The sequence below is a fragment of the Rattus norvegicus genome, chromosome 14, assembly GCF_021556685.1.
Source record: "Rattus norvegicus strain SHRSP/BbbUtx chromosome 14, alternate assembly SHRSP_T2T, whole genome shotgun sequence".
Taxonomy (NCBI): Eukaryota; Metazoa; Chordata; class Mammalia; order Rodentia; family Muridae; genus Rattus; species Rattus norvegicus.
The window spans coordinates 44296292-44309159 of record NC_141547.1 but is presented as its reverse complement, the minus strand read 5'-3'; the positions used below and the strand labels follow the sequence as shown (position 1 = coordinate 44309159).

General features: G+C 45.3%; 1 protein-coding gene across 5 annotated transcripts in view; it reads left to right on the top strand.

Moving 5' to 3' along the window:
- Tbc1d1 (TBC1 domain family member 1) overlaps nt 1-12620 on the top strand; it is a 201924-nt gene extending 189304 nt beyond the window's left edge. For all 5 annotated transcript variants that reach the window (XM_087583787.1, NM_001427317.1, XM_087583789.1 and 2 more), the window contains 2 exon segments: nt 6305-6478; nt 10936-12620. In XM_087583787.1, the coding sequence (XP_087439913.1) occupies nt 6305-6478; nt 10936-11136 (375 nt within the window). In that variant the 3' untranslated portion in view covers nt 11137-12620.
- The last annotated feature ends 248 nt before the right edge of the window (nt 12621-12868 follow it).

Here is a 12868-nt window from a genome sequence, read left to right as displayed (position 1 = left end):
CATAGTTGCATCCATCTGGGCCTAGAAGAATGAGATGATTCTGGATGGCCAGCATTTTGTGTGATGGCTTGGCAAGTGGTGCTTTAGGTTTTAGGAGGCTCAGAAGGCCTCTGGTGCAACTACCCAGCCCTGGCTTTGCAGCCAGTACAGGGATGAAGAATACACAGAGTATTAGTTCCAGTGCTCAGAGCATTGTGCTGAGGTAATGAGGGTGTAGGCTAGGTGAAATGGACATTTGGAGCCCAGGCTTTCATTCCAGGAATTGTCTTGATAGATAGCAGATAAGGGTGCAGGCAGCTCTCTGCTCTCCTTCTCACTCATGTTTCAGTTGGAACCTGACCTCTGAGAACTTAGACTTTCTCTCTCTTCCCCTCAAGAGGATATTTAAGTCTTGAACGACACTAGAGAACAAGCCAGAGGTGTACGGCATGATTACTCAGTCTGAGAAACCCCAGTTCAAATCTGGGAAGTTCTCAGTGAGGAAGTGAGGGATGTTGTTACTGCATGACAGAGCTTGCAGCCCTGTGCATAGACAGACCATGGCAGAGGGCAGTCCACCCACCTCATTTCTTTCATTAGATGCTCTCTAAAGACTACTTAAGCAGCTGGGACCCAGCCAGGCTCCTAGAATAGTGTCTGGTACAGGGTTCCAGAGCCCTGGCATAGTTGGGTCATGCTGGGAGTATTTCCAAGGGTGAGTGTCTAGACAGAAGACCTAAGGTCTCTAGAGCCACTAGCCTTCCTCCATGTGGCTTTTGCTCACCACAGTTGTTAGATACAGTAATCCATGAGCACCTTAGGAAGGCCCTATGATAATTATCATCACTAACAGAGTTCTAGTCCTCTTACACTGACTATGACTCTGAAGCCTTGGTTCAGTTCACAGCAGGAAGTCGTAAGGCTGCTCTGACCTACAGCCTCTTGCAGCATGGTTTACCTTTGTACTGCAATTCCAGACCGCTACTCAAATCATGTAAGGACTTGTTAGGTAGGTGGAATCCAGGGCTCCACCTAGACCTACTGACTCAAGGATCCACAGGACCATGTGGGAGCTATGCCATGAGCAGCATTATTAAGAGAAGTTGCGTGTAGTGCTTGACCTTGTGGGGTAGAAACCAGTCTTCACAAAGCTCCTGTGTTCAGAGGTGGCTACAGCAGCAGAGTGGCCTCTTGTGCCCTTTCAGGAGACACTGTACTGGTTGAAAAGACTCATTTGTAAAAGGACAGTCAATAGTGCCACACCAAGAGGGTGAAGTGCCTTGGGGGAAAAGCACTTTACCACTGTCACATGTGATGATAACTAAAATCAGATTGACTTTTAGTTAGCTTTATTATTGTTTTTACAATTACTATAGACGGAGCACCCCTTGTTGTGGATACCCAGGCAGACTGCTTCCACTGCCTTAATACTGAGACTAACAGATTGGGGGGAAAGGTCTAAAAGTTAAAAAAGATAAAACTTTGTGGCTAATTGTACAAATGCCTTTGTTATACCATGTCCAAAGACTGCAAAGTGAAATCCTGAGTCTTCATTAGCAAATGAGGCGAGATCATAAACACACAAGGAGAGCCATCTAGCAGACACAGATCCAGGGAAATATTTAGCTTCATGTATAATTTAAAATTTTTAATGCCTTACCTGCCAGATTAACAAGCCAGGTTTTTAATAGAATGCAGTATCAAGGGCATGCATGATCTGGCACACCAGTGCATGCTGGTGGCATTCTGTCTGGATTGTTCCACCTGGGAAGTGAGTGGTTTGGCAATAAGGGCAAGCTAGTAAACCATTCAGACCCTTCTGCTGCTGGAATCCCAACTATTGGGATGCATTCTTAGGACTGGCCCCGGTCACAGGGAAAGCCTATGTATAAGGAAATTCGCGTAGTTATGTTTGTAATAACAAAAAACTTGGAAACAGTCAAGATGGCCAGCATTTGCTGAATGATCTGATGTGTGCTGAGTTGGTGGAGAACCATGAAGCCATGTGTACTGGTGATTACAGGGACAGGGCACCATACGAGAAAGCCCTTAGAACATAAAATTATGAGAAAAGTGGGTGGGATAGGATGTGTGGTGTTAGTTGTGTTTACAACTGGAGAACTATGCTTAGAGCAGTGAGGAGGAAGGAGCATAACGATGACAGAAGCTGCTCTGGACATTCGACTTCCATCTGTAGCTTTATTGCTTCAGTAATAAAACTGAGAGGATGGCAAAAACTGAACATAAGGAAAGGAATAATTCCTGCTTTGACAAGCAGAAGAAAATGCTCTTTTCAGCACCAAATTTCTGGAACTTTTCTGACAACTATAGAGAAATGGAGAGGCAGGAGAGTGGAAGGCTCAAGTGGAGTCTGAGATGGAACCAAACTAAAGAAAGCTAGGGCTGCTTCCTCCTCGTGGGCTGTTGGAGTAAGCATGCTCAGGGCCTGGGTTTTAGAAGGCTCGGGGGAGGAGCTGTGCTTGTTCTAGAAGTGAACCCTTCCCATTCCCAAAGAGCATTGACTTTTCCCATCAGCACCCAGTGTCTAACATTCCTGTCTTCAGTTCATTGATTGAACCCTTTACCAGTGCTTCTCTGAGGTGCCCTGTGGAATCAGACTTTAATCTTAGGCTGCCCTGCATCAGTCACTTGTGCCCTGTGAGTATGTAAGAACAAGGGCCCTTACCGCCATCCCTTTATTTCAGTCCCTTGGCCAAGGCAAGCCCAAGAGTTGTACGTGCTACTCAAGGAACAAGGTTCTTGCCCCACCAGACAGACTGCTGTGGTTTTTGGACCATTCCTGGGGCATAACTGTAGTCATGGACAGTGTTCTGAGCATGATACTGCAATTACACCGAGATGATGAGAACCCGGGATATTTATTATGAATTCATGGAGGCCCAGAAGGGCACACAGCCCGTGGTCCGGCTTAACCTTAACATGTCATCATAAGTCTGTAGAAAAGGCCAGAGGCTTTGTTGCCAAGTCTCCCGGGACAGGAAATGATCTTTAAACGAAGTGCATTTTTCCATCCTCAGAACTGCACAGGAGCGGTTTCAGGGCAGTGGTTCTTGCCCTGCTCAGACTTTCAGAAACCTCACTGTGCATAGCCATTGAAGTTCTGCTGAGATAGATATGAGGTTAAATTCTGAAGGGTTTTGTGAGCTTTCCAGGCATGCACTGGAACTTCTGTGAGCTGTGTCCCTTCCTCCCCAGCCCAGTGCTGGGAGGTAGGTATGACTGCTCCATGGAGGACGACCAGGAGATGTTGAGAGAGTTGCTTGGAGTCACTCAGAGAGATCCCCAGTGTCAAAGCTAACTCGCTGCCTGAGCCAGTCACCAGGGATGTGACATGCAGTGGCTGTCCCCATTCACTTCAGTTACTCTCAGAAGTAAAAGGAGACCAGGTAGATGCAGATAACATGCAACTTAATATTTACATAGATTAACTTTTGAATCTATTCAGTATTAACCGTGGAGTTAACCTGAAAATTAGGAAGCATCGACTGGAAATCAGTCTGGAGGTTCCTCAGAAAATTGGACATTGAACTGCCTGAGGATCTAGCTATACCTCTCTTGGGCATACCCAAAAGAAGCCCCAACATATAAAAAAGACAAGTGCTCCACTATGTTCATAGCAGCCTTATTTATAATAGCCAGAAGCTGGAAAGAACCCAGATGCCCTTCAACAGAGGAATGGATACAGAAAATGTGGTACATCTACACAATGGAATATTACTCAGCTATCAAAAACAATGACTTTATGAAATTCGTAGGCAAATGGTTGGAAGTGGAAAATATCATCCTGAGTGAGGTAACCCAATCACAGAAAAACACACATGGTATGCACTCATTGATAAGTGGCTATTAGCCCAAATGCTTGAATTACCCTAGATGCCTAGAACAAATGAAACTCAAGACGGATGATCAAAATGTGAATGCTTCACTCCTTCTTTAAAAGGGGAACAAGAATACCCTTGGCAGGGAATAGAGAGGCAAAGATTAAAACAGACACAGAAGGAACACCCATTCAGAGCCTGCCCCACATGTGGCCCATACATATACAGCCATCCAATTAGACAAGATGGATGAAGCAAAGAAGTGCAGGCCGACAGGAGCCGGATGTAGATCTCTCCTGAGAGACACAGCCAGAATACAGCAAACACAGAGGCGAATGCCAGCAGCAAACCACTGAACTGAGAATAGGACCCCCGTTGAAGGAATCAGAGAAAGAACTGGAAGAGCTTGAAGGGGCTCGAGACCCCATATGAAAAACAATGCCAAGCAACCAGAGCTTCCAGGGACTAAGCCACTACCTAAAGACTATACATGGACTGACCCTGGACTCTGACCTCATAGGTAGCAGTGAATATCCTAGTAAGAGCACCAGTGGAAGGGGAAGCCCTGGGTCCTGCTAAGACTGAACCCCCAGTGAACTAGATTGTTGGGGGGAGGGCGGCAATGGGGGGAGGATGGGGAGGGAAACACCCATATAGAAGGAGGGGGGAGGGGATGTTTGCCCGGAAACCGGGAAAGGGAATAACACTCGAAATGTATATAAGAAATACTCAAGTTAATAAAAAAAAAAAAGAAAAGAAAAGAAAAGAAAAGAAAATTAGGAAGCATTGAAAAATAAGACAGCTTAGAAGGGCAAGAATGTGGTGGGGCTTCATGGGGCACTTGCAGCCTTGGTGCTTGTAGGGGACCCTTGGGAAGCTGGCTTTACACAGCTGGGAGGTGTGTTTGCTGCATTAATTAGGAGATGCACGTAGAGAGTCACTTCTGCCCTTCAGAAGCTTTGACTTCATTCTCAGAGGAGTGTTCTAGACTAACAGTCTTGTTCTAGACTGTCAGACCACCTTGAGGGTTGTGAGGATTACGATTGTCAGCTTGACAAGATAAAATCACCTACGGGACAAACCTTGGGATTAGTATGAGGCAGTTTCCAAATTAAGCTAGCTAAAGTGAGAAAACTTACTGCAAATGTGGACAGCACCACCCCAGGACCTGGGGTCCAAACTGAGCAGAAAGGGGACAGAGAACTGAGTGAGCATCTGCACTGTCTCTTGGCTTCCTGACTGTGGATACACTGTGCCCTGCCACCCGGGCTCCTGCCACCCAGGCTCCTGCCACCTCAGGCTCCCCACCACTGAACTGAGCCAAAATAAAATTCTTGTTCTTTGTTACTTTCATTGAACATTTTGTCACAGTAATGGGAAAAGTAACTACTGTGGGCCTATGGGGAGTGGCTTCAGCCTGCAGGCTTACCTTACCGCAGAGAAGGGGTCTCACTAGGCAGCAGCAGTCTTGTCTGCTGACCTCAGGCCGACCCACTACAGCCCTGTTGCTTCCTCCTCAGGGGAAAGTACAGACACTGCCCCTTGGGTGGCTTCTGCACTTTGGGCTTGTTTCACACGTGTGGCTCTGTCATCACTGTTACTGTTACAGGAAGAGAGACGACTCAGGCATTGTTTTGTGTTCACTCATCTGTGTGTGGTTGACAGTTAGGGTTGGCTCATTTCTGCAGATCTATGTCAAGAGGATTTTCTGTAAACAATCCCATTGCTTTGTCATTCTTACTTTTTTTTTTTTATGGAAACTGACCATTTAAGCATCTATTGTAGTTGGAGTCTTTTTTTTTTTTTTCCCCTCTTTTTTTTTTTGGAGCTGGGGACCGAACCCAGGGCCTTGCACTTGCTAGGCAAGCGCTCTACCGCTGAGCTAAATCCCTAACCCCAGGAGTCTTACAACTCTTAAAAACCCAGCTGAATTGTAACTAAACTTGGTGCCTGTGCAAATAGAACATGATTCTTTTGTCACTTTTGACCTATGGTTGGTGTATTTAACAGAATTTTTAGAGAAAGCAGCTAGTCCATGCTACCTGAGTGTTAAGTGCCAACAAAGGCCAGAGGAGGGCATCAGCTCCCCTTGGAACTGGAGTTACAGCTGCAAGCCACTAAATGGGTGCAGAAAATTATATCTGAATCCTCCAGAAGAGCAGCCAGTGCTTTTAACTGCTGAGCTGTCTCTCTAGCCCTTCGAAAGTCTTTGTTTAAACAATCTTTTTAGGCTTTTAGAAAGAGCGTTAAAACCTATACTTATTCTTTTTCCTTTGGATTATTTCTAGGTATTTGTTCTATCTTCTCCATGTAAAACCATTGATCTTCTCAAAGCTGAATTTTCTCCTCTCTTCTGTGTGCTACCACATGATGCTAAGCATGGAGGAATGATACCCACACATGGTGGCGTGAGCGTGAGCACAGGTTTCTGTGCCTGTGGGAGGCTCGTCTTAGTTTCTGAGCCTGATGATTTCTCTGTCCAACAGGTGTTTGAGATGGACATCGCCAAACAGCTACAAGCCTATGAGGTTGAGTACCATGTGCTCCAAGAAGAACTTATTGATTCCTCTCCTCTCAGTGACAACCAAAGAATGGATAAATTGGAGAAAACCAATAGCAGCTTGCGCAAACAGAACCTTGACCTCCTGGAACAATTGCAGGTAGAGCATATTTGCAAAGCTGCTTCCTGAGCCTCTGTGTAGAGTAGCTCATTAGCTCACCACAGGCAGCGGCAGCCTGGGCTTTCCCATGACCAGAGGACCTTTCCCACCCTGCGCTCTTTGTAGTTGTGATCAGAGGTGTCCCAGGAGAATCGGCCCCTTTATTACGGAGCAGACAGAATGTCCTTGCTACGGTCAAACAGTCCAGGAGCTTTCTGAGAGGCTCTTTCTACACTTAGCTTTGCAGGAGACCAGCTTGGTCGCAGATGCTGAATGCCAACAATTGTGCTTTGAATAATGATGAGAGCCTTCATTGCCTGGGGGTAGAACAGGCTAGGTCCTTAAATAAAGAAGGAGGGAAGTGACTTAAATCTATCTAACAAAATAAATCAGAACAGTGATGGTTATTTATAAGTGTGATACAAATGCAAAGATTTGTTTGTTGAGGGGCACCGTTCTCCCTCTAGAACCTCCCATCTTAAGTGGGTGAATGCAGGAGAAGACACAGAGGAACAGCACTATAAATAGTCTATGCAGAAGGGAGAGGGACTGAGCATGATAGGTGTGCAAAAACCACTGCAGGGCATGGCTCCTCTGTCAGTGCAATGGTACTAAACCTTGAGTTCTCTTTGTTTGATAGTGTAAATGGGAGAATGTGTCAGTGTCAGAAATTATTGGTTGTTAATGGAGGCTCTTGGCTCCATAGAATGTGTTCTCCACCTTTATCTGGTTCTGATCTTTCTCCATAGAAAGCCACCGTCTCATGAGTTTGTTCATGATGTGAGAAAGGTGGGCATTTGAGTACTCCCCTCACATGCCCTCCTCCCAGCAGCTCTCGACTGCAGGAGACTGGCGGATCCTCACTGTAGTGCACAAAACTGAAATGTTTCCCTCACTCATCCTAAGTGCCAGGCACATCTGAAGCCATACTGCTTAATCTGTCCTTACTAAAAATATGCTGCTGTGCTTCTTCCCCAGAAGTCTCAGCTGTCACCTGAAGGGAAGTCATAGGGGACAAAGAGCCTGCTCTGTCCCACAAGGACATACTGTGCAGGTCACTCCCAGTGACTTCAAGCTGGCAGTGGATCTGTGACATCAACCTTGAAGTGAGCACTTCCCACTGAGCTCATGTTTCCATTTTGAAGCAGTCAGCTTTCTGTGAGCAGAAGTGTGTACTAGGTTCCTTACTTAGGCTAATCCTATGTCTCTGTGGAGTTTCCAAAGCAGTGAGTGCCACCCTGCTTCTATCTGAGAGACTTGTAAAACACTGCCGAGAAGTCGAAGACATCCGTGCTCAGTCACATCTCAGGTGTCTCCAGGACCACCCTCTTCTCTAGACTGGGGCCTTCTACCTACTAGGGCTTTGAGTGGGATTTGCTAGCCCACTGCAGTTACTGAGCCTGTGCTGTGCCAGCTCAGCTGAACTGCACATTGCCCTTCCCGAAAACGTGGGCAAGGGGTGGTGGTGCTGTGTGGTTAGGCCCTGTGCTAGTTTAGAAGGAGCTTTCTCATGATTCTCTCTGTAAGTATAGATCTCATATGCTTCTTATCCCTTTTGTATCAGAAGGTTTTCAGTAGGGTCCTAAAGTACATAGTACATGCTATATTGTAGCTTTGTTCTTTTTATATACTTGATGGACAGCCAAAGTTTATTGTTTTTTAAACATTTAATAAAGTGTGGTGTGACACAGAAAAACAAGTAATACACAATGTTGACTGTTTTCTCTCGTGAGGAGAGAGAAAGCTGGAGTAAAAAACACTTAAAAAGGGTGGGGGGGAGGCTGGAGAGATGGCTCAGTGGTTAAGAACACTGACTACTCTTTCAGAGGTCCTGAGTTCAATTCCCAGCAACCACATGGTGGCTCACAACCATCTGTAATGAGATCTGATGCCCTCTTCTGGTGTGTCTGAAGACAGCTACAGTGTACTTACATATAAATATATAAATAGATAAATAAATAAATAAACAAATAAATAAACAAATAAATATTTAAAAAAAGATGGCCTAACAGTAGATGTACCACAGTGAGACCTGTTATAATATTGATACTTGCTAAACATTAATAACTATGAGTCTTAAAAATTAGGTTGTAAAGATAGTAGTGGAAGTGATTGCGTGGGAAAATTTAATTGTCCTCCATTACTGTGAACAAGCACTATCTTTCCCACAGCCTTTAGCAGTGCCTAAAAATTCTCAGATGGGTAGCACTGGCCCAGCACACCTAAGGATGTGTACAAGCACACAAGGGTCTATACAGAAACAGGATAGAGAAAACAATCTGGAAACAGCACACTGTTCGCAGATATGTTGGGTTATGCTGTCATTCAAAATACAGAGCACACAGCTGTTTTTGAATGAGTGTTTTTGTTTATATGTATTAATTAGAGAAGCAAATCTATTTATTTGCTTCTTTATCTATTTGGTATTCTTTAAAAGTATAATATATGTCTGTTCTGTGAAAAAAAAAAAAGGCTATACGCTCAAAATATCAGTAGTGACTGTTGCTGTGAGGTAAATGTCAACAGCCGTGCTGGCTCCAGTGTCCTCTAGTTCTTTCTCCTCACCAAGGACCCTGAGTAAGCGCACACTGAAAGGTTTATTCTTCTATGCAGTGAGTACATGTGTCCTACCAGAACCTTTAAGTCTGAAGGTATTTTTAACTTTTGTAAGTGGCACAAGTTATTCAAGTATATGTAAGTAAACATAAAAGAATAATGATCATAGATTAATGCCAGAAATCATTTCTGACATTTAATAGTCTTAAACTGTAAACACCAAATTTAGGTTAATGTATGTACATCTAAATTAGCAGGCGAGAACTAATGTTTGTTTTTCTTTAATTTGAAAGGCTATTAAAGGTTTATTTATTTATAAAATACTTGAGAAAGTTCTAAAAATTTTCTTTGCCTATTATACTTTAATGTCCAGTGCTTAATTAGCACAGTGTTGCTCATTCATTTAAAATAATGCACAGAGTAAATATAAAAATAGACTGTCTCACAAAGAGTTGTCTACAAGCAAAAGCTGAAACCCTCGAACCTGGTGTTCACAAGCAGTAAGTACATGAAGTGATTCCATATGCTAGGCAGTAGCAAATGGAGGGCATGAGAATGTTTCCTAATAATCCGCTAGCTCCGAGCAGCTCTTGTAGGGCCTGTGGGAACCAAATCTTGAAAGATCAGACATGCTTTCTTTACTATACTGAGGAGGACCACCATCTGTGCATCATTAGTTCACTCTTCAGCCTTGCAAACTATTACCCCAGAGCCGCATGGTTCACAGAGCACAGGTGGGCCAGACTCAGACCTGGACAGTGGGGAGAGTTTAAGGGATGAGACGGTACCACTTAAGGAGAGGCACCAGGCATGCTCCCCTCTCTGAAGTGGATGGCCTGCACCTCCCGTCCTTTTTCTCCTTTGATTCAGTATTCTAGTGGTACAGCTGGCGCTAGACTTGGAGTCACAGGTTTTCTGTCTAGCACGAAGATTTTCTTGTTCAAAAAACAATTTTCTGGGTTTTAAAAATGAGGTGGGAAAATAGTACATCTATTTTCCCTAGCTCAAACAAATGGACATGCAAGGTGGGGTGGGGAGCCTGGACTAACAAGGTAGGCAGCCCCCAGTGCAGAGTGCCGGGGTGCAGATAGAGGCTGGAGTAGGCCAGGAAGGCCTGGAATATAAGCCTGGAGCTGCTTCCGTGCTCTCAGAGGTCCCTCGGGCCACCAGAGCCTAGCACCCCTGAGATGCCTGCCCTCTAGGACAGGAGCTACGAGCTAGGGCTACAAAGCACCAAAATTTCCACTTCCCTGGCCCTGGTGTGTGCTTTCTCCCCTGGAGTGAGACTGGGGTCTTGTTCTTTGCAATGCTGGTGGTAGCCAATAGGCAGCAGTTCAAAGAAAGCTCTCAGCAAAATGGTACTGTTTCCAGCATTCCGTGTGCAGAGTGAAATGCCTAGTTTCCAGTGGTGATATCATACTACACAAAAAATAAGAAAACCAGATTTCAGGTTAGAGAGGTATCCCTAATACAAGTAGACTGTCACATAGCCATTTGACCATTTGTGAGAGTGACATTAGTTTTTAAGTGTTAAGTGTTTAGCTTAAGTGTTTAGTTTAAGTGGTTAGCTGCAATAGGCTGTGCCGTGTGCTTCCAGTCTGACCCATCGCAGCATCCTGTGTACTTGAGCTCTACCCTTCTCCCAGGGTAGAGATTGGGGGTACAGTTCCTCATGTTCTGATGCTGCTTTCTCAATCCCTTGTCCCAGAGGGGCTCAGATGCAGAAAAATGTCAGGGTGTTTGTAAGGATCCAATTGGCCTGCACCAGAAGCTGGGATCATTCTTCTGTGAACTGATCATCAGTAAGCTCCAGAGTCCCCAAAGTGGTGGCATTGACAGAACCCCCTCTTGTGTAGTCAGAGGTAGGTACATTCATTCTCACCTCTCCTTCCATTCTCCAGGTGGCAAATGCTAGGATCCAAAGCCTCGAAGTCACGGTGGAGAAGCTTCTTACCAGCGAGAGTAAGCTGAAACAGGCTGTGCTGACCCTGGAGATGGAGCGCTCCGCCCTGCTGCAGATGGTGGAGGAGCTACGGAGGCAAATGGCCCAGCCCAGCACTGCAGAGCCGGACTGCACCCGGCTGGAACCTACAGGTGACTGACAGCTGCCAGGAGAGACTGCGCGTGCACCACTTACACTGTCCGGGCCTTAATGGAGAGAGGGAAGCTGGAAGCAGAGAAGAGAGAGCTTCTCAGGGAGGAAACTGGCTGACCAGCCTGCAGATTCTTTTGAGCTCAGAATTTGGAATTGGAGGACAAAAGTCTCAGAGTTATTGTTGTTTTTGGTTCTAATTCGTCCCCTTTCCAGTCCTGGTTGTTGTAGCTTTAGATGGTGTGGGCGTGAATAAATTACATGTATGGTTCCTCCTCCTTCAGGGACACATGGTGTGAAAAGAGCATTCATGACACCAGGGTTTCAGAAGCAAGATGGGCTTGGAATAGTTCCTCAGGCAAAAATGTGACCATGCCCTTGGTGTCACCATGAGGTGCGGTGGGCCCTTGTCACCTGAGGTGACCCTGGGAAAGGATGCAGGGGGTTTATTTAAATCGGACGCATTGGTCGTTCCTGACTCCACAGTCACTCCCATTGGTTCTGAAGAAGCTCATCTTTTACAAACACAGTGTTTGCTATGTTTTTGCTTACCCTTTGAAGTCACAGTAGTAAATGTTTCATAAGACATCAGTTTTTTGGTCCCCTGTTATTGCTAGTGTGTAACCTGCAGCTCTGGGGTCTGGCATATTTATTTCTTTGTGATTGTTTCGTATCCACACTATAGGGCCACATATTTTTTTTTGACTGCCGAATGATGTATCACAGCCTTGTCTTGAGTCTTGACCTCTCAGAAATCTGATTCCTCATAGAAGGAACAAAACATATCGAGATTTCCAGGGGCTCCTAAGATTCTAAAACATTGCAAAAGAAACCAGGCTGAAATTGCAGTCAGATGTGTGGCAGCTGACAGCTTTTCAGAGGTAGGAAGTACGTTTTGAAAAGCACTCAAACACGTGCACTCCTTCCTTGGAATGGTGAGGACCCTGTGCCTTCAAGCGGAGTGCAGCTCACAGGTGCCCTGCTTCCAGCTGGTCCTGTGTGGAGCATCATCCGTGTGTACAGCAAGCTTTTCTATTTTTAACATACAAACAGAGGCTTAGGGAAGAACCACCAGCACAGGGGCCTCCTGCATATTTGAATTGGTCCTACCTTGCACTCTACTGGCCCTCTGTTCATGGAGGTCCGTTGCAACTCTCTTGGTAGGAAAAGAGCCTTGTAAGCCTGGGGTGTAAGGAGAGATCATCCACCATTGGGGTCATATGGGATCTCCTAGCCCTCTCAAAGGGACACCAAATGGCCAGGAGGGATAGAAGACTCCCTCTTGGACTTGGGTCAGAGAGTTCTCTCCATAAACCAACATGATCAGTCCCAGTTGATTCGAGAAGGGTTAGTCGAAGGAGGGTTACAATGGACAGCTTCTTTCTACATTGTATTTTATTATTTGAATGTTTTAATGTTGAATTTTGGACATGTTATTAATGTTCAAAAACACTGACTCTGCAGTAAGAAACAAGCAATAAAACATAATTCACACCCCTGTCTTCATGGTCTGTTTTTCAAATTCTGAGTTTTGGCTTTGCAACTTGGGGTAAAGGAGGCTTTGGTACACTTGTCATCTCATTAGCAAGGGTATTTTTGAGGTATCAGTTCTGCTTCCTGTTGCAGTAAAAATTAAAAAAGCGGTGAAATCAGTTCCCGTGAGTTCTAACTTGGCGTGGGTCCATGGGCCTCTCGCTCCAGCTGTCTCTCTGCTAGCCACTTTCACTGTCCCCCTGGTACTC